Below are 22,553 nucleotides of genomic sequence, written 5' to 3'. Positions count from 1 at the left end.
CTGAGGATTTTCTGATTTACCGGTTTTCTTACTAATTCTGCAATGCCATTCAAATATTTTTGCATATAATCTTGCGATCACTCTGCATTATTTTGCTCCAATGAACCAATGCATGACCAGCATTCGTCCTTATTTAGTTAAATCAATCCCAGTATTGACCTCCCTTGGATTGCTTGGTTAGAAAGAAGATAATCTAGAAACACTTCACCTGGAACGTTCTAAAGCACCCCACTTTCATTGGAATGCTCATGAACTAATTGTTAAATAGATGAACTCAATCCTTATAGCGCAAACTACAAGGTCCCAAAAACAACAATGAGTTGAATTTGGGTACAGTAGTGTAGTGATGAAAGCAACAACAGAAGGTGAAACATCAGGAAAGAACAAGTCAGTTCAGAGAAGGACTGAATGGTTGGACAAATATCAGGAACTGGAGGGAGGAATGACAATGACGTGCAGAATTGCAGTTAACCGAGAGAAGCCCACACCCCTCGTGGAATAAGGCTAATTCTGGATGAAGTCAGTTGCTGTCAGCTGTGGCTCCAGTAGGTAGAACATTGTAGGTTCAAGCCCCATTCCAGGACAAAGATCTACGCTACAGGGTACAGAAAAGATTTACCAGGATGTTGCCTGGTATGGAGGGCATTAGCTATGAGGAGAGGTTGGAGAAACTTGGTTTGTTCTCACTGGAATGACGGAGGTTGAGGGGCGACCTGATAGAAATCTACAAGATTATGAGGGGCATGGACAGAGTGGATAGTCAGAAGCTTTTTCCCAGGGTGGAAGAGTCAATTACTAGGGGGCATAAGTTTAAGGTGCGAGGTGCAAGGTTTAAAGGAGATCTACGGGGCAAGTTTTCTTTTCACAAAAGGTGGTGGGTGCCTGGAACTCGCTGCCGAGGGAGGTAGTGGAAACAGATACGACAGTGACTTTTAAGGGGCATCTGGACAAATGCATGAATAGGATGGGAATAGAGGGATATGGTCCCTGGAAGGGTAGGGGTTTTAGTTCAGTCGAGCAGCATGGTTGGTGCAGGCTTGGAGGGCCGAAGGGCCTGTGCCTGGGATGTAATTTTTTTTGTTCTTTGTAGGCTGACACTCCCCGTTCAGTGTGAGGGAGTGCTGCACCAAAGCAGATGCTGTCTTTTGAATGAAACATCGGGTTGCCAACCCTCCAGGATCGATCTCCAGGACACTGCTGGGTACAACACTGGGGAAAATCAGATGGGCATGAAAAAGGTTGTTTTTTGGTCATTTTCTTTATCAGAAATACAAATATTGCAAATGGGGAAAAAAAAAGTTTGGCTGACTGACAGTCAAGCATCATCAAATTGAGTAACCGGTCTTTTTTTGCTTTTCAATTAGCGTAGGAAGGCAGCTCATCACAAGGATGGATACGTTGGCTGACTAATGTCGGGACTGAGGAAATAAATCGTGTGACAAAACCTTCAGAAATACATTTAATAATAGTTAGTAACCCAAAAGCCACAGTAAACTGAGGGTTGTCCATCAACTCAAATGGACATGGAAGATCACATGGCACTATTTCGAAAAACAACTGGGGAGTTCTCCTCAGTGTCTTGACTAATATTGATTTGCTCAACTAATATCACCGAAACAGGCTATCTGGCCAATATCACAGTGGTGTCAAGGGCTCTTTCTGCCTGCCATTGACTGCCACAGTTCCAATATTACAAGAGTGACTGCACTCTAGAAGTATTTACTGGCTCTTTGGAATGTCCTGAGGTCATGAAAGGTGCTTATATAAACACAAGTTATTTCTTTCTTTCGCTGGAGTTCATTGAAGCGATGTCCAATGAGATAAATAAGCTATAATACTGGACTAGTGGTTTCAAAGGGCCTGTGTAAAACTACAAAAGTCCTGCCAACATCTGAAACAGGTTTTATGCATTCTCAGATAGAAAAGCAGCTAAAATTTGAGCAAAGGTTTACCTGTTTGGAGACCAAGTCGTCTGCTTTCTCCAAATCTTACAGCACAGAAAGAAAGGTTATGTATATAAACCTATGTGTATTTTGTAAATCGAGAGAAGCAGTCCTTATTTCTAAATGCCAGTTCTGGAATGATCTTTCTATTTGAAGAGCATGAAATCCAACTCCGTTGTGGCTGGGTTTCAGCTATGTCTGACAGTTGGATATAACTGAAATGCAGTGCGCTGTTAAAGAAAATCTTCAATCCCTGTTTCCAAAATCTCTTATTTAACCTATAAACGTTATAATCCTGTTGCATTGTAAGTTAATTTGAAGAAAATGAGCCGTGAAATCTTGAGGGAAGAGGGGAAAATGTTCTGTCCCCTTTGATCTTCTCTTATCCATTCCTTTGATTTATGTATTGTCATGTATTGGGATACAGTGAAAAAAAACTGTTTCTTGCGCGCTATACAGACAAAACATACCATTCATAGAGTACATAGCGGAGGAGGAAAGGAGGGGGTGCAGAATATAGTGTTTGAATCATAGCTAGGGTGCAGAGAAAGATCAACTTAATATATAATAGGTCCATTCAAAAGTCTGATGGCAGCAGGGAACAAGCTGCTCTTGAGTTGGTTGGTACGTGACCTCAGACTTTGATGGTTGTTTGCTGAGATACAGCCTGCAGCAACCAAAATCCCTCCAGTGCCTCTCCCAGATTGCACTCTTCTAATGTGAAAGTGAGGACTTCAGTCAAGCTCAATGCCAAGCTCACTCAATATTCACATCAGCTGTGGTTTCCAGCTGGAATTAATGCAATGAAGGTGGATAATTTTGCTCAATAGGTATCATTCTCACCTCAGAATAATAAGATTGTGTCTTCAAGTCTAACTGCAGAGGCCCGGTGGAAAATCCAGGGCGACACTCCAGCATTGATGCCGAGTGGGTGCTACTGTCGGAAATGTTGCCTTTCAGATATGCTGTTTAAATTGAGGTCCTGCTTTCCTGAGGTGGGTGTGAAAGATCGCACAGCTGAAAGTACTTTACTTGCTGTAAAGAGCTTTAGTAGATCTTGAGGACATGAAAGGCACTACAGAAATGCAAGTTCGTTCTTTTAATATTACTGGGTGAGTTATTTTACATTTTCCTCAGCGTAATTCTGCTCAGCCCTGCTCTGTAAGAGTTTTAACTACACCAGGTTAAAGTCCAACAGGTTTATTTGGTCGCAAATACAATTGCCCAGCTCTAACAGCCTATGCGGCTAACAGATTGATCTCACACAGGATTGCAACTCCGTTAGGGTATCAGATCAGAAACCCCAAGGTACATTATGGCGCCAGACTAGACCGCAACAATTTTCTATCTTGGCATTAATATGAGGATAAGATGTTTCACTCCAGGTGTGATTCTACTGACAAACTGGGAAGCTTTTATCAAAGTTTTTTATTTAATAACATAGTTTAACTTTAACAAATACATTAGCTTAGCTTTTAACAATTAAACAATACTTAAACATGACAAGATACAATTCTTAACTGCTAATCTATCACCATGAGTTCCATTCCAGCAATATTTATCTTTTAGACTTAAATCTCTCTTGATTAATAGCAAAACACAGGCATACTTGCTTTGACCTAGGTTACCAGGCTTTGGAGCTTTCAGAAAGCCTTTGGAGAGTGAGACACAAGGAACACTGCTTTGTTTAGGCAGCCCAGGCAGCAACTACTTCTATTTTTAAAATGAAAATGAAACTGTGAAGCAGGAAAAGCGTTCCTGCAAGTTTAGTTCCTCCCATTAAGCACATGACTCTGTCCCTGTCAATCAACCTAATGAAAATTCTGAAAGCCCAGGGGGAAACTAAGTAAACACATATGCATTAGCTCAGCTTAAACAAAAACTCCATGTCTAAGTATTAATCTTGTTCTCCCAGCTACTAATGTAAAGGTTTTCCTAGACAAACCGTCACCCTGAAAAAGAGCTGAATTTTAAACATACCCCTTACAAGAAACATGATATAAATGTCTTAAAGGCACAGTGTCATCACAACTGTGAAAGTTACATGCTAATTTATACACCATTTGAACTGGCGGGTAGTCACAGCAGTCTGTAGGTATTGCAATGCAATTATATGCATTATACATTATATCTTGATCAATTGGGCCAGTGGGCCAATGAATGGCAGATAGAGTTTAATTTAGATAAATGTGAGGTGACACATTTTGGTAGATTGATCGGGGCAGGGCCTAGTTAATGGTAGGGCATTGGGGAGAGTTATAGCACAAAGAGATCTAGGAGTACAGGTTCATAGCTCCTTGAAAGTGGAGTCACAGGTGGACAGGGTGGTGAAGAAGGCATTCAGTATACGGGAGTTGGGATGTCTTGTTGAAGTTGTGCAAGACATTAGAAAGGCCACACTTGGAATACTGTGTACAGTTCTGGTCACCCTATTATATAAAGGATATTATTAAACTAGAAAGAGTGCAGCAAAGATTCACTAAGATGCTACCATGACTTGATGGTTTGAGTTATAAGGAGGCGGGATAGACTGGGACTTTTTTCCCTGGGGCGGAGGCGGCTTAGGAGTGATCTTATAGAGGTCTATAAAATAATGAGGGACATAGATCAGCTGGATAGGCAACATCTTTTCCCAAAGGTAGGGGAGTCTAAAACTAGAGGGCTTAGGTTTAAGGTGAGAGGGGAGAGATACAAAAGGGTCCAGAGGGGCAATCTTTTCACAGAGGGTGACGAGTGTCTGGAACCAGCTGCCAGAGGCAGTGGTCGAGGTGGGTAGAATTTTGTCTTTTAAAAAGCATTTAGATGTTATAGGGGTATGGAGGGATATGGGCCAAATGCGGGCAATTGGGGCCAGCTTAGTGATAAAAACTGGGCGGCATGGACAAGTTGGGCCGAAGGGCCTGTTTCTATGCTGTAAACCTCTATGACTCTAATAATTATAGTGAGGCTGATCTAACATTACGTGACAGATCCGCTAAAGTCACTCTCAAATTCCTCCCTCTTCCTGACCATTGCATTTGATGGATTTTGCATTCAGTAGTCAGAGAGTACGCACTGAACTGTGTCTCCCTTATGGCATGTAGTACAGCCAAATATACAGCTCAGTATCAGTTGGTAACATAACTAGCCTTGAATCGATGTGGAGGAGGGTGGAGAGAACCAGCTGGGTTAGATCTATGTTAGTACAACTGATCCAATGTATTTTTTTTTAAATCATTGTATTTTGTGAAAGTGATATATTAAACTAATGTTGTCTGCATCCTTCCAACTGCATAGGATCATGAAATCTAAATATTCAAACAAATCAAATCTGAGGAGGATGGATTAGCTTCATATGTGCATGTTGTTGAAGAGACTAGTCCATTAGAGACGGACTCTGCCACAAGTGTGGCATATCAAGTGTTTATCAGGTAATATATAGCTCTTGGGGCTAAAGGGATCAAGGGATATGGGGAGAAAGGGGGAATCAGGATATTGAATTTGATGATCTGCCATGATCAAAATGAATGGCAGAGCAGGCTCAGAGGGCCATATAGCCTACTCCTGCTTCTAGTTTCTATGACATTGTAAGCTGTTGTTTTCCTGTTGACGCACATCACCCCACAGATTATGTCACCATTTCTCTCCATCGTCAGTTATTGTCTACCAGGTACAAGAATCGATATTTAGGTCCTTCATGTCATTTTGCAAGCATACTTGAAGCGGAGACTTGGGCATCCCAATGGTCGTCTGGCTCCAGCTACCTCGCCAAACAGAAAATCCTTAGGAATGTGACAGTCTTCCATCCTGGAAACATACCTGCGCCAAGGGTAACAGAATTTACTGACCAATCCCAGTGGGGTGTTATTTAGTGTGAATAGGGGCGGAAATGAGAGCCTGTCCCATAACCACAATTTTCTTGATGATTATAATCTGGGAGAACAAGGTACAGGCATAGGAGAGACTGTAGTTGAGTTTCCGTGTGTGTGACTGGAGTGGCATCACCTGCGTTGAGGAGTTCTCTAATCAAGATGCGCTGTATTTTTGTCTTTTATTTCAGTCTGGACAGTTGTTTTTTTGTAAACTGTGATGATGTCCTGTGGAACAGTATGCCTGATATGGAATGTATATTGTAAATATCAAGAGTATTACAATTGTATTGAGGCACCTCAGGGAGGAACATGCTGAATTTTTATTTCATTTTCTACAGTTCCCTTTGAAACTTGTAGAATGTACATTTACATATTTTATGAATACAGTATTGAAAATAAAAACAGATCCTATTTCTCAACAGAGAAGGTGAAGGTGGAGCAGTACAGGGGACTTTCCCCACTTGAGCAGCTTGGCTGGAATTCCATCCATGTCAAGCTTCTTTCTGCTTTCTAAGCAACCAATGGCCATTTTGAGCTCAACTGATGAGGGAATTCTCTTCCCTTATTGAATGGTGGAATTGGCTCAACGGACCAAATGTTCCACTCCGGCTCCTAATTAGTATTTTGCGTGTATGTTCATATGGGTTCTTCGTCTAACTCAGCCATGACAAGAAGCTGTGAGTGAATGTGAGTCGCAGACTGGGAAATGTCCATTTCAAGGGGGTACAGCTCACAGTGGTTTTCAAGCCCTTGGGACATCTGTTTGTTTTTGTCAGGGAAATTGCCACTCGCCAATTTGAGCGGGATCGGTGATGGGGGTGAGGAGCTTTGGTGATGGTCGCACCAAGTGCCCTCCTGATCCCACCATACACAGCACATAAATTTCCATTGTCACAGACAGTATTGATTTCTTAGCATACATTGATCCAATGTTTATTTGCACAGTATCTCTCTGACTTTTACACAGCTGAGTTAGCTACTTTCAAGTCATTCAGTGTTCTAGCAAGTGGGTTTATGTTGTGCATCAGATAGGCTTCAATTTTAACTTGAATGATGTGTGTCACCTTAGTGGAGTAGGCCCCAGAACATTCTACGTTTACCAAACGTTGCTACTGCTGTCTCATAAATGACTGAATTCAGCGACTTCCAATATTAACATTGGCATTTCCTGGTAAGCCTTTGGTGGGTAGCAATTACCCAAGCGCCAATGCAAAGTGCTGTTATTTGGCATCATTTCTTGCACAAGGGATATGGCGGACCATCTTATTTGGAGCTTTTAAAATTTTGGGGTCACACCTTCATCCTGCTACCTACGAGATAATTGTCAGTACCGCAATCTGCACCGAATAGGTTCACGTATGGAGAAGACTGGGTAAATCACATCTTGTGATAATCAGCTCAAGTTGGTGCCAATAGTTGACACTCCAGTGTAGCATTGAAGGAGTGCCACACTGGCCTGGTTGGCCCTCAGACGGAATATTTTGAAAAAGAGCAGAGCAGTTCTCCCAGATAATCTGAGTTATATTTAATTCTCTAACAACATCACTAAAACAAATTATACGGTCATCACATTGCTGTGTTCAAATTGGCTGCCAAGTATTCCATTGGCTGTAAAACAGTTCGGGATGCCCTAATGTTGTGTAAAGTTGCTAAATAGTTGCAAGGTTTTCTTCTTTGCCTAGCCATTTAGCAGCCATGGTCGAAATTCACCTGTTGAAGAGGATAGAATTAAGGGCTGGCTAGATTGTGACAAACTCCACTCAAACTGGATAATGGAATTTGCAATCTCTGCTTATGACTGGTTAGCTGTTTCTACATGGCCTTGAAGAGCAACAAGCAGCCAAGGAACTGTTAACTCCCTACTGGAGTACAGCTTCAGAAGAGAAAGGGAGGAAATTAGCCAGAGAGAGAAATGGGTGACTTTCTGTTTTACAAATAAAAGAAACTGTGTTAAAAGTAAGGTTGTTTCCAGCCAATTCTAAGTGAGCCATCTGGAAATTCTTTTGGTTTAAAATGCAAACCAGACACTAAAAATCTGACATAAATAGTCGTCTCTTTTTTTCATCCCAGTCTATATTTGTCTTAAGGAGGACTGGTATTAATACTTAAGGTTGCAAATAGAGTCTGATTCTAAATAAATCATAACTCGAGCTGCAATTTTTTTTTGCACTCTTTGTCCCTATTTGACTAATTATTCAATTACAGTTCTGACAAAATTGTCTCTTCCTACCTCTCACTATTACTGTGGGATACCCCCACAACCTGTTCTTGGATCCGAAGTCTTCCTCCGGGACATCCTGTTACTTGAAGACATCATCCAAAGACTTCAGCTTCAACATGCATGCTAATGTCATTCACAATATATATGAAGACTGGATGTGGGGACAAAATGTAGTATTTCCAAGCTTACGGGTGACACAAAGTTAGGTGGGAATGTGTGCCGTGAAGATGATACAAAGCAGCTTCAAGAGGATTTGGATAGACTTAGTGAGTGGTCAAGAACATGGCAGATGGAATATAATGTAGAAAAATGTGAAATATCCACTTTGGTAGAAGGAACAGGTTTGCAAAATATTTCATAAATGGTAAGAGGTTAGAAAGTGTACATGTACAGAAGGACTTGGGTATCCTTGTCAACAAGTCACTTGTGATGGTGCTGTGCCTTTATGAAATATATTTAGATCATGTTTCTTGTAAGGAGCATGTTTAAAAATCAACTCTGTTTTATAGTGTTATGGATTGTCTAGGAAAACCTTTAAATTAGTAGCTGGGATAACAAGATTTTAGACACAGAGTGTTTAAGCAGAGCTAATACATTTGTGTTTACTTAGGTTCCCCCGGGGTTTCAGAGTAGAGTTTTGATTAGATTGATTGACAGGAACAGGGTTATGTGGTTAATGGGAGGAGCTAAGCTTGCAGGAAAGAAAGAGTTGCGATTTCATTTTAAAATACAAGCAGTTGAAAGTGATGTCTCTCTCTTCAAAGGCTTTCTGAAAACTTCAAAGCGTGGTAACCTAAATCAAAGCAAGTATGTCTAACTATTTATAAAGAGAGGTTTAAGTCTAAAAGAGAAATATTGTTCAATTGGAATTCATAGTAATAGGTTAGCAGTTAAGACTTCTACCATGTCATGATTAAGTATTGTTCAGCTGTTAAAGGTTGAGCTAATTCATTTGTTATACTTAAAACTGTCATGTTAAAAGCTTCATAGTTTGTAAGCAGAATCACACCTGGAGTGAAACATCTCATCCTCACACTAATACCAAAATGGAAAATTGTTGGGGTTTAATCTGGCTTCATAAAAATACGTTGGGGTTTCTGGCCAATATTTATCCGTCAACCAACATCATGACAACAGATCATCAGGTGTTTGTGGAAGCTGACTGTGTAAATTGGCTGCTGTATTTCCTCCGGAGTGTTTTGAGGGACATCTTTGGGCAGCACGGTCACATAGTGATTAGCACTGCTGCCTCATAGCGCCAGGGACCCGGGTTTGATTCCAGCTTGGGTCACCGTCTGTGTGGAGTTTACACATTCTCCCCATGTCTGCCTGGGTTTCCTCCAGGTGCTCCGGTTTCCTTCCAAAAGACATGCTGGTTAGAGGTGCATTGGCTGTACTAAATTTTCCCTCAGTGTACCCGAACAGGCGCCGGAGTGTGGCGACTAGGGGATTTTCACAGTAACTTCATTGCAGTTTTAACGTAAGCCTACTTGTGACACTAAAAAATAAACTTAAACTTAGATCATCAGGTGTTTGTGGCCAATATTTATCTGTCAACCAACAACAGATTGTGTGCAAATTAACTGCTGTATTTCCTTCTAAATGCAGTTCAAAAGTCCTTTTGGGGGCATCTTCTGGTCACGAAAGGTGCCAATACAAAACTTTATTTATTTTCAAATATATGTAGCCCAGGCACTTTCCAAATCACTCTTGTGATGTTAGGACATAAAGGTATTCAGTATTTTCAATAATTTGTCACCAAACATCAAACTCCAAAACAACTCCCCTTGACCTTTCACCCACTGCTCAAATAAGGAGGCCCAACCTGTCCATTTGCCAATTAGACTCACCTTTTCCCGCCATTTAGCTGCAACTAAATGCAATGCAGCTGGTATCTCCTCTAATTTTCATCCTCCCCCTGTGCAGAACGAAAGAAATCAGCGTTCAACTAACTTTTGGGGGCTAACTTTAAGCATTACCTCACTTGCTGAGCGGTTGCTAACCAACGGTTGCGCGGGCAACGGCCGCTCTCCGCTCACTTGGATCGATTCCTCGCCGCTGGCGAGGCAGCGTGTTGCAAGACGGGATACTGGAGGACTGATCCTGCCCGCTTCCCTTCCCCATTTGTTTACCTGGAACCGGCCCGGGGGTGGGGAGGAGAGAGAGAGAGAGTTGTAATGCAGGACGGGATACTGGCAGACTCTTCCTGCTCGCCTCACTGCTTCCCTTCCCCATTTGTTTACCTGGAGCCAGCGGAGGCGGGAGGGGGAAGGGCTGCGCTGCACGTCGGGATAGCGGAGGAGCTGGCCGAGTCCTCCGACATTAAGATGGCGGCGGTCGCCTCTAAGCCCAATTTCGCCGTTGTCTGTTCTTTCCTAGAGCGCTATGGCGCCTCGCTGGAACTGCCCGAATTCACCTTCCCCGAGCTGGAAGAAGCGCTGGAAAACAAAAAATCCGGTAAGGCCGAAAAAGGAGGAGGAAATGAATCCTCTGGGGGGAGAGAAAACACCGCATGAAGCTGGCGATGGGGATAAAATGTTGTTAATAAAGCAGCACAGCCGGAATTCTCCATGTCTATTATGTGTGGTAACCATGCATGGATGTGGAATCAAAACTAGCCTCATCGCCTCACCTCCTTTAACCGTTTCGTCGCCAACAAACCAATCACAAACTCATTTTAAAGATTTTTCAAATGAAAGGAAAATCAACAATCAATTGCCAAGTATCAAGCGCCTTTTAATACCACGCATGCGCATGCATCACTGGAGACTTCCTGTTAAAAGTAAAGAGAGAGGAAAAAATTAAAATATTTCTCACCTTTTACTTTTCCCATCCCTAATTTTGAAGCCCCTTTTTCTTGGTCACCTTCTTGCTTTCAGTCCCTCTTCCCCCTCCCCCCTTCTAGAATTATCTTTCTTTTCCATCATTCGTTCCTTGTTTCTTTTGTTGTTTTTCATTTTTTTTCCTTCAGATCCACGTTGGTGCTCTTGTTTTGCTTGTACAGATCTACATAACTTTAGGCAAAGACACACAAGCAGTCCATTTTGATTTGAGCATCTTTTGTCATATTCTTAGTTTTTTTTTTCAATTTTCTCTTTTATTTTTAAAAAGGGTGGCACACTGGTTAACACAGCTGCCCCTCAAGCACCAAGGAACCCAGGTTCGATTCCTGACTTGGGTCACTGTCAGTGTGGAGTCTGCCTGTTCTCCCTATGTACGTGGATTTCCACCGGGATGCTCTGGTTTCCTCCCAAAGTCCGAAAGACGTGCTGGTTAGGTGGATTGGCCATGTTAAATTCTCACTCAATGTACCCGAACAGGTGCTGGAATGTGATGACTAGGTGATTTTCACAGTAATTTCAATGCAGTGTAAATCTACACTGTGAGTAAGCCTGCCCAGTAAGCCTACTTGTGACATTAATAAATAAACTTTAACTCCTCATCAGAAATTCATCTAAATCAAGTGCGAATCTGAGGCCCTTCAAAAGGTGATATAACATGTAGCTGTTGTGCTGAAGGCAAACTTTTGATCCTACCATCTGCTCAAAGAAGTGCTATTTATAATAGATCAGATCCTCTGCTTTAATCATTGAAATATCTATAACTCAATGAACAAAAATAGAAAGGTACTCAGCAAGACCAGGCAACATCTGTGGGGAGAGAAACAGAGTTAGCTTCCAGTTGCTGACCTTTCCCCCAAAACAAATTGGTCTGTACCTGTTTTTTAAAAAAATGAATAAGATTCTGATTTTTTTAAAGTACGCTAGATATGCAAGTGTTTTCTGATTGCAGAAACTGACTGCTTGATATTTACACAATTTTCTGTTACTACAAACAGTATTGAAAGATACTTGATATTTAGCAATTAATTCATTTTCATTCAATTTAGAAAGCCTTGGCTATTGGCCTGAAATGCTAACTTAGTTCCTCTCTGCAGATGCTGCCTGACCTGCTGTGTGTTTCCAGCATTTTCTGTTTGCATTTCAGATTTTCAGTATCTGCAGTGCTTTGAATTTGTGACAGTTGCAACTTGTTGATGCTGTTTCACCCACTTTTGAGGTGATAATGCTTTTGTTTGCTAACAATTTCATTTGAAACTTGTGCCCAGTATGTTAAGTAGTTTGTTGGAGTGGGAAGCATTTGTGCTCATTACACTTACTGCATGGTGAATATTTCACCGCTTCGTGGCATGACACTGTAAGTCCAGTCAGTGAATCGCGGTCTGGTTCCTGGTCTATTGTAAGTTAGCTGATCTTGGCTCCTTCATAAGTTAGGAAGGGGTGAAAAGCAGCCAGGGTTCCTGCTCTTGTTTGACGAGCATTAACTGTTTGTTGGAAAGCATGCTTGAGGACAGGCTTGACTTGTGTAGTAATGCCCTATATAGATGAATAACCCATCTACGACAGTAGCTCTGAACACACAGAAAGATGGCAGCTTAGATGAGGTACCAGAAACATTTTCAGATAAAGCTCGGCACAACCTCGTGGGCCGAAGGGCCTGTTCTGTGCTGTACTGTTCTATGTACTGTTCTATGTTCTAAACTGCTGAAACTTGCACAGTATTTTAAGTTTTAATGCCCTTAGAGCCTGTCTGACTTCCTCTGAAATCATTAATCATGCACAGTATTTTACCTAAAAACACAAAAGTCTGAGACATGTTAGATATAAAACTAGTAAATGGAAATGTATCAAAGGTGGTAAACCATCATGACGTGACATACATACAGTTGAACAGAGGGGTTTAGCTCGCATGTTGTGAAAAGCAATCTTACAGTTCTGAAAAGCTTTCAAAAATGTTATGGGATGTAGGGGTCCATCTCAAAGACCTTTAGAATAGAAAAGCAGAAAGTACTGCTCCAATTGCCCAGAAAACTGATCAAACCACACTTAAATATTTTCAGCATTTTCTGTTCTTGTTAACAGACCAGCGTCCATAGCCAGTCTTTTCTAGTGATAATGTTTCTGGTATACTTTTCATTAAAACATCATAATCTGTCTCTTCTCTTTCTCGGTGCATTTTCAGTATTTTCAGTTTTATTTCAGACTTAATTTTTTATTATCTTTTTCAATTCGCATGTTGTATTCATTTTTGGCAGTCTACCACAGGAAATTTATACTGCTTTTGAGAAAGTCCCAGTGACAATTTTACCATGATGAAGGCATAAAGAGACTAACTAATGAAAACTAGGTAATCTTAGGTGTCACAGCCTACAGGAGGAATAGAACAGCACAGTACAGGCCCTTCGGCCCTCGATGTTGTGCCGAGCTTTGTCCGAAACCAAGATCAAGCTATCCCACTCCCTATCATTCTGGTGTGCTCCATGTGCCTATCCAATAACCGCTTGAAAGTTCCTAAAGTGTCCGAATGTGAGGAAGAACTTAGTTAGTGCAGTGAGTGGTACTGATGTGCATCTTGCTGTCTGTGAAGGTGGTGGAAGGGGAGATGATTAATGATTTCAGAGGAAGTCAGACAGGCTCTGAGGGCATTAAAACTTAGAATCATAGAATGGTTAGAACACAGAAGGAGGCTTTTTGGCCTCTTGTATCTGTGCTGGCCCACTTCACGTGCAGTTCACCGAGTACCCGTTGCCCTGTGATTTCTTTTCCCCCCTTTTCAAATAATGATCCAATTTCCTTCTGGAAGCCTCAGAGGGAGGGGTCCTGGAGTCCCAGAACAAAGGAACATAATTATTGCATGCAAGTTAAATCAGTTTCCTACATTATAACAGTGAGTACAATTCAAAAGTACTTCATTTGCTGTAAGTGGTTGTGAAAAACACTTCTATGCATGCAAGTCTATAATTTTTTTTGAAAGCAAGCTTCAGTTCCAAATTTGTAATAAAGTGAAATTCAAAAATCAAATGGGGGAAGGAGGGAGGGGAGAGGGGGGTAGAAGGTAATGAGGGACGCGGAGAAAAGGCAGTAAATAAGAATTAAAATAATTTCCATCAAAATTATAAAAATGTCAGAATGACTGTGATGTGTTTTGTATCCCAACAAGAGTCTGCCTCAAACAAAAGCATGGTGAAATGTCCCAAGGAGCTTGAAGAAAGGAGGAAGTTTGATATCTGGGACCAACATGTGGCAGCATTCTATCATGGGTTTTCTGTCTATAATAGAATAGTTTCACCTGTAATTTTTCAGCCCTACCTCATTGCTTCTGAAGCCCTATTACTTTATTACAGTCGACAGTTTGTTTAGTTAGTTCTGTAGTTGTGTTGAAGGTACTTTTCAACCGGACTGATTTAATTGTACGGAAAAGGCTTGATCAAATTGCTTTTCAAATGTTGTAATGTAAGGTTTTTGTGTGAATGAATAAGTGCTGGAACTTCACAGCTGTTAGCTTCATATTGATCTGAACACCAGTTTAAAACCTGGCCTAAAGGAGGGATTTATGTTCTTAACCTTTTATTCTAAAAGGAATGTATTGTGTGCTCATCTATGTGGATGACTTCCTTCCAAAAAAAACTATAACTTTCAGTTATTGTGTGTCTCTTGATCATGTTGCTCAAGATGAATTGTAGTACTGATCAGACATAATCTAATACAATGGCAGAACAGGCTTGATGGGCTTAATTGGCCAACTCTGTTTGTGCAGCAGACATGATGGTGAGTTTTATTTGCACCTACCCTCCCCCATCTCCTATGCAGTTCTCGCCACTCTTGATTTCCCTGAATCATGTTGGTGCAAGGTTCTGAGGGTACTTCATAATTCACTAATCGTACTCTGGGATGGGGGGAAGACAAATGTCACAGCTCAACCCTCTCCTCGTGTAACGCAGGTGTAAAGGGAAAAATCCTAATAGTTTAGTAAAGATTTTTAAACCGTTAAGGCACTGACAGAACTACCAGCATTGAGTTATATGACTTTAAAACAGATTTATAAGCTAACAAGAAAGCAGTTTACACACACATGAAATGCAGTAAGAGATTTATACAATTGGTTATGATTTAAAAACACGTGCTGATATTTTGAATGTAGTATTTGATTTTGATTTATTATTGTCACGTATTAGTATACAGTGAAAAGTATTGTTTCTTGCGCGCTATACAGAAAAAGCATACTATTCATAGAGAAGGAAATGAGAGAGTGCAGAATGTAGTGTTACAGTCACAGCTAGGGTGTAGAGAAAGATCAACTCAATGCGAGGTAGGTCCATTCAAACGTCTGGGAAGAACCTGTTCTTGAGTCGGTTGGTACATGACCTCAGAATTTTGTATCTTTTCCCAATGGAAGAGAGTATGTCTGGGGTGCATGGGGTCCTTAATTATGTTGGCTGCTTTGTCGAGGCAGCTGGAAGTGTAGACAGAGTCAATGGATGGGAGGCTGGTTTGCGTGATGGATTGGGCTACATTTGCGAACTTTTGTAGTTTCTTGCAGTCTTGGGCAGAGCAGGAGCCATACCAAGCTGTGATACAACCAGAAAGAACGCTTTCTGTGGTGCATCTGTAAAAGTTGGTGAGAGTCTTAGTGGACATGCCAAATTTCCTTAGTTTGCTGAGAAAGTTGGTGGGCTTTCTTAACTATAGTGTCGGCATGGGGGGACCAGGACAGGTTGTTGGTGATCTGGACACCTAAAAACATGAAGCTCTTGACCATTTTTACTTCGTCCCCGTTGATGTAGACAGGGGCATGTTCTCCTTTAGGCTTCCTGAAGTCGATGACAATCTCCTTCGTTTTGTTGACATTGAAGGAGAGATTATTGTCATTGCACCAGTTCACCAGATTCTCTATCTCATTCCTGTATTCTGTCTCATCATTGTTTGAGATCTGTCCCACTACGTGGTGTCGTCAACAAACGTGAAAATTAAATTGGAGGGGAATTTGGCCACACGGTCATAGGTGTATAAGGAGTATAGTAGGGGGCTGAGAACACAGCCTTGTGGGGCACCGGTATTAATGTATTTTTAAGAATCATTGTTCACTTTAGCGAAAGGCAAACTGTCGCAAAGCATCACGGTAAAGAGCATTAGGACAGAGCCATATTCTAAGGGAATATTGAAACCTTGGGAATATGCAAAATGTATCAGCAGAATTTCTAATGGAAAGAACATTCGGAACACTTAATCAAATTTCATGAATAGATCCAGATAAATCGATGCATGCCCAGACGTGGAGTCATGTGTTGATCTGGTTTGGCAGTGACCTTTTGGGGAACTTATGGGAATGTTCACTTTGAACTTTGTGGCTAGCATCTGAGGTTACTAGACAAGGAAGTGGGGTTAGCCAAGACAGGATAAAAGGAAAATACTGTGGATGCTGGAACCTGAAACAAAAACAGAAAATGCTGGAAAATCTCAGCAGGTCTGTCAGCATCTGTGGGGATAGAATAGAGCTCTATTCTCTCCCCACAGATGCTGTCAGACCTGCTAGCATTTTCTGTTTTTGTTAGCCAAGACAGGAGTTCGCTTCCGGATTCTACGGACTAATAAAATGCCATTATGCCAGAGGGTAAGATGCAATTGGCTAAAGTCTATGATGGGTATTATTGTTGATTTATGTATATTGAAGATGATTGATTTAAAGCTAATGAAAGACAGGAGTAATTGATAAGAAAACCTATAATTGATCTGTTTTGAATTGTGCACGTCAGAATTCTTTGGAGAGGTCCAGCTGCTCCATCTCGGGAGTTGCCCCGACCCTTTGATGATTTTTCCCAGTGGCCGCTGGTCAAAATGAAGGTCAGGTCTTTAAACTGCGACACTGACTTTGTGAGTTTTGTATTGTCTGAAATTTCTGATGGTACCCGGCCACCTCAAACCCTACCAACAGCAGATATCAATGCACCTTCTAGCTGTGGTCACTGGCCAGTACGCAGTCGGTGAAACGTTCATTTATCCTGGCTTGGAGGTACTGTCATTAATTGTAATGGTCTCACTGTCTCTGAAACTGTGACTGACTTACCCAAGAGAATCTGGGAATCAGTTCTGATCTGCATCACTCAGTTACATCACAGCTTTATCAACCGAGCATTCGGGAAATCTCTGATGATGGGCTCTGCCAAATGTATCATAGTCTTCTGTAAGAATGATGCACCCTCTTGGGCTATGCATGTCGAGCTTTCTAGTTGTTGGAAAAGTGCAAATGTGTGAAAAGTTAATGACAAAACTCTTTAGGGATTGAATATTTGTAATCAACCGGTCACAGAAATTACACATTTTGCTACTTACCTGAAGTGGTATCACATATCTAAAGTTAGATGTGACAACTGAGTTGTCATGAAACATTTGAGACTCAACCTATAATTAATTTGACATCTGTACCCAATTGCTAGTTGTGAGTCCAATATACTTGAACAGCAGTATTTGCATATTACCTTTTTAACATAATGCAACTATGAAGATCTTGGAACATTGCACTATCAAGCATAATTTGGTACTGGGATTAATTAGAGGTAATTTGGGTACTGGGTTTACTTAGAGGTGAGTTTTAAGGAGCATCTTGGAGGAGGAGAGAGAGAGAGCAAGGAGAAGTTTGGGTAGCGAATCTTGCAGTGCTTTTGGGATCTTGCCAGCTGGAATTTAGAAGAACGAGGGGGGATCAAATTGATGTATTCAAGATGATAAAAGGTATGGATAAAGTAGACGTGGAGCGGTTGCTTCCTCTTGTGGGGCATTCTAGGACGAGAGGTCATAGTCTTAGGATAAGGGGTAGCAAACTTAAAACAGAGTTGAGGAGAAACTACTACTCCCAAGGGGTTGTGAATCTGTGGAATTCACTACCCCAAAGTGCAGTGGATGCTGGGACAGTGAGTAAATTTGAGGAGTTAGATAGATTTTTAATTGGTTATGGGGAGAAGGCAGGAAAATGGAGATGAGGAGCATATCACCCATGATTGAATGGTAGAGTGGACTCGATGGGTCGAATGGCTTAATTCTGCTCATATGAACGTTATGAAGCTGAAGGCATTGCCACAGTGGAGGTTTGAAGTCCATTGAAGACGCACAAAGGCAGAATTGGAGGAGTTGGGCCTGAGGATGTTAGCGATAGGGAAGAACAAGGCCATGGAGGAATTGAAACACCAGGATAAGAATTTTAAAATTGAGATTTTGCTTGACTGGGAGACAACATTGGTCAGCTGAAGAAATAGCAGAAGTTGGCAATTTGCCACTCAATCAAATAAAGTAGTTTATTTATTAGTCACAAGTAAGGCTTACATTAACACTGCAACAAAGTTACTGTGAAATCCCCCGAGTCGTCACATTCTGGCGCCTGTTCGGGTCAATGCATCTAACCAGCACGTCTTTCAGACTGTGGGAGGAAACCAGAGCACCCGGAAGAAACCCATGCAGACACGGGGAGAACGTGCAAACTCCACACAGACAGTGACCCAAGCTGGGAATCGAACTCTGATCCCTGGCGCTGTGAGGCAGCAGTGCTAACCACTGTGCCGCCCATCTGCTTTGAATAATCTGCTTTGAAGTGATAGTTTCAGGGCTTTTCCAGCAACCCTAAATCTATGCTGGAGTCAGGATTGCTGAGCTGATGGGATAGGAGGAAAGCCCACAAATACTTCATAAAGAAATTGTCTTTGTATTTAGGATCCTCCAAAGTAATATTACTTCTTACCCCTGTATTCAAGTGTTATGTCTACAGAACAAAATGTATCTTTTTAAATGAGGATTGATAAGCGGTGTTGATTGTGTACAAGCTCCACTGATGTATGTTGAGTTTATTAGAACATAGAAAAGCTACAGCACAAACAGGCCCTTCGGCCCACAAGTTGCGTCGAACATATCCCTACCTACTAGGCTTACCTATAACCCTCTATCTTACTTGGCTGAGTTCTGCTTAAATATTGGAAGTTCAACTTACTGCAAAAATTCCTCTGTTTCTTTTGCTCAGATGAGCAAGAGCTCTGTTGGTTATAGAGTATGATGTGGAGATGCCGGCGTTGCTGGTGTTGTTAAACTTCTTACTGTGGTTATAGAGTATCGCAGATATCTTGCAGGGATTCTTCACTCACTAGCTTAACTGTAGGTGTACGTTGATTTTACTTATTCCTATTTGACATTCAAAAAATACAAAGGGGAGAACAGAATCTCAATCTTCAAAGATTACACCAGTGTTTGGCTATCTTTATCTTTTCTTTACCTCTCCTAAGATGACAACAAATGGCCACCATTTCATTGGGCCATTAAAATTCCATGTTATCTCGAGTCAAGTCAAACATTGCACTATAGATCTGATGAATTGCCTGATCGTGTGCAGTACAAAGTGAGTGGGAATCAAGAAAAGTTAGAAGTGCTCCATGGTTTGAAGTGAGTGTTTTAAGTTACAGAAAAAAAAAGATCCCTTCCCCCTTTTCTCCCCTGGAGGCAGTGATTAATGTTGTGTCATTCCGTTGGAACATAACTTTGAGCTATGCCACTCTTGAGGGGTCCTTGTTTATACAAAGACTGTTGTTTGAAATGTGAGAAATTCCTTCAGGTCAGATTTCACCAAAAGAGGAGCTTTCTGTGGTCTTTCAAGACTATCTGTTGCAACTAATCATCACAAGTGTGCGCATCTAAATTCAATAACCTAGAATTGAAGACTGAGACTTTATTGTAATTGTGAATTGTTTTGTTTACATTATAGAGTACATGTAATATGTACTCAAAAACAGCTTCTTCCCTGCTGCCACCTGACTTTTGACCTATCTTGCATTAAGTTGATCTCCCTTTACACCCTAGCTATAACTAACACTACATTCTGCACCCTCTCCTTTCCTTCTCTATGAACAGTATGCTCTGTGTAGTGCACAGGAAACAATACTTTTCACTGTATACTAATACATGTGACAATAATAAATCAAATATATGTATTCTATTTCTACCCTTCTGAAAGTTGTTTTTTGGGATTCGTAAGGTGATGCATTGTATTGTCAAGATGCAGAGTTCAAAGCTGAGAAGCGATGTTGGCTGTATAGGCTTGCATATGAAGAATGGGATATTGGGATATGTATAGGCTTGCATATGAAGAATGGAAGCTCGTATGAGACAGAAGGCTGAACTGATGTTGTGCACTTGCCATCAGCTTTCTCAATATCATTCTTTATACTCAAGCCTAGACAGTGAACATCAATTCTCAGCTTTGATTCCTGCGCTTCGACAATGCATTGTCGCATTGGGATCCCAAAATAAAACATTTATAGAATACAATTCCAGAATGTGGAGAGAAAAAGTTTAATCTTCAGGGAGTGAGAGTAGAGGTTAGACTAGGAGAGCAAGATCGATTAGAATCTGGAGGCTGACTGTCAGGAGATTTGGAAGAGGTGAGGAGCAGTGGAAAGCTCAGCTGGTTGAGAAGAGAGCCCAAAGAAACAAAGGCCTATGAATCCTGCACTGCTCACTTCCTTCATCAGCAGCAAGTGGAGCAGAGACTGCCTGCCGTGCCAGAGTGGGTCTCCTGAACCATATTAGCCAATGTTTAACAAGAGTTGACCACCAAGGCACAAACCATCATCTCATAAGACAGAGGCTGTGAGATAGGAATTGTTAAAAGTGTGTAAATGCTTTGCCACATGGAGCCTTTGGAGGGCTGCTGTTACTGCTTCGATAGAAAGAGTGGATAATTATTTAAAGCAGTAGGAATACTTGGAATACAATGTATAATTGACACCAGGGCGGCACGGTGGCACAGTGGTTAACACTGCTGCCTTACAGCATCAGGTACCCGGGTTCGATTTCTGGCTTGGGGTCACTGTCTGTGTGGAGTTTGCATGTTCTCCCCGTGTCTGCATGGATTTCCTCCGGGTGCTCCGGTTTCCTCTAACGGTCCGAAAGACATGCTGGTTAGGGTGCATTGACCCAAACAGGTACCGGACTGTGACGATTAGGGGAATTTCACATTAACTTCATTGCAGTGTCAATGTAAGACTTACCTGCGACTAATGAATAAATGTTAACTTAATTCTGATTATCATACTATAAAAAGGATGTAGAGACTCTGGAGAAGGCGGAAAAGCATTTGCATAGTGATACCAGAAATGAGGTTATAAGCACCATTGATTTAAAAACCCCAAGAAAACATCTCGGGATGAAGCATCAGCAGACACTAAGCCAAGGACCTGCCTTTGGGCAGAGTGCACATGAATGAACAATTCCATTAGGAAAGGATGAACAGGCTGGAAAAGAGAAGGTTTAAGGTGACCAAATGGAAGTCTTTAAAATCATGAAAGATTTTGATTGTGCAGCCCCAGAAAGGCTGTCTTTGTACTTGTGGGGGGGAGAAAAGGAGCCAAAGTTCATGAACATCAGATAGAAATTGAAAAAGAAAAGTAAAGGGTGGCACGGTAGCCCAGTGGTTAGCACTGCATCCTCAGCGCCAGGGACCTGGATTCAATTTCGGCCTTGGGTGACTGACTGCCTGTTTGGAGATTGGACGTTCTCCCGTGTCTTTCCTCTGGGTGCTCTGGTTTCCGCCCACAGTCCAAAGATGTGCAGGTTAGGTGGATTAGAAAAGGTGGAATTGAATATGTGGCAGCCATCCGTGTCGTAAGATGATGGTTTACTTCCTGGTGATCAATTCTGTGTTGAGCATTGCCTGATGTGGTCCAGGAGCCCCACTCTTCCATGGCTCTGCCCTATTGGCTGCTGAGGAAAACGGCCTGAGAAGGTGCACAAATGGCTTCTTCTGTTTCCTCTGAGCCGTTGTTTTGGCCAGCTAAACATTTTGTTTCTGCTTGCCTCTTCCAATCAGTCTGGCTCCCAAGATCACAGCCTTCAGTGACGGTCATCTAGTTGTGTCAATATTCGCCATCTTCAGTTCTTGCTTGTAAGTGTTCTTGCAGTGGAGGTATGCATTGCAAGAGGTAGTAGCCAATAGCCTGTTCACCACAGAAAATACTTTGGGTATACAGCCATCATCTGTGCAGGCCTCATTGATTTAGCAATGAGTGTATGCTGATGGAACTAGCATGCTCCAAGACCTCTGAGTTGGTGACGTTGTGCTGCCAAGAGACACCAAGGATACATGTGAGACAGCTAAGATAGAAATTGTTCAGCCTTTTCTTCAGCCTGGTATATATTGGTCAGGTCTCACCACTGTAAAGGAAGTGAGCTGAGGATTCAGGGTAGACTTGAGTGGAACAGAAACACTGGCATAGTCTTATTGGGGCCAAGTGGCTTGTTTCTGTGCTGTATGTTCCACATAAGATGCAGATTTTGGAGAATGGTCAGACAAATCCATTTTGGATTGCTGTCAAAATAGCTAGTACAGGCATGAAAAGCCAAATGGCCGCCTCCTGTTTAATAAACCTCTTAGGATTTAGGATTATGTGGTTTCTAAGGCATTTCTGCATTTCCAAGATATTGTCGGTGAAAATTATCTTTGGGGGTATCTGTTTTACAGAATTTACTGGTTATCATCATAAAATCCAGACCACAATCCAGTTAGCACCATTTTCCCATTTTTATTTGCAAGATTGCAAAAACATGTGGGAACCAAGTGTCCATGCTCCAGAATCATAGATATTACAAGGAGCACAGAAATGGGCCATTCAGTGCCCACTCTGGAGCTGTCCATTTTAATTCAACTCTGCTGCTCTTTCGATGC

The 22,553-nt window shown here is 41.6% G+C and overlaps 2 protein-coding genes across 7 annotated transcripts in view; one reads left to right on the top strand and one right to left on the bottom strand.

Moving 5' to 3' along the window:
- aamdc (adipogenesis associated, Mth938 domain containing) overlaps nt 1–10,129 on the bottom strand; it is a 30,688-nt gene extending 20,559 nt beyond the window's left edge. Inside the window, exon 1 of one of the 3 annotated variants that reach the window (XM_078222672.1) lies at nt 9,995–10,129. The gene's annotated coding sequence lies outside the window, so the exon portion shown is untranslated. Of the gene's footprint in view, nt 1–1,952; nt 2,123–9,865 lie in introns of those variants that run through there. The other 2 variants (XM_078222673.1, XM_078222674.1) reach the window with 2 other exon arrangements.
- The window catches only part of rsf1a (remodeling and spacing factor 1a), a 97,351-nt gene continuing 84,809 nt past the window's right edge, over nt 10,012–22,553 (top strand). For 2 of the 4 annotated variants that reach the window (XM_078222651.1, XM_078222650.1), the window contains exon 1: nt 10,012–10,472. In XM_078222651.1, the coding sequence (XP_078078777.1) occupies nt 10,193–10,472 (280 nt within the window). In that variant the 5' untranslated portion in view covers nt 10,012–10,192. The remainder of the gene's footprint in view (nt 10,473–22,553) is intronic. The other 2 variants (XM_078222649.1, XM_078222648.1) reach the window with 1 other exon arrangement.

This window comes from Mustelus asterias, chromosome 10 (genome assembly GCF_964213995.1).
Source record: "Mustelus asterias chromosome 10, sMusAst1.hap1.1, whole genome shotgun sequence".
NCBI lineage: Eukaryota > Metazoa > Chordata > Chondrichthyes > Carcharhiniformes > Triakidae > Mustelus > Mustelus asterias.
This window is presented reverse-complemented; position numbering and strand designations above follow the sequence as displayed.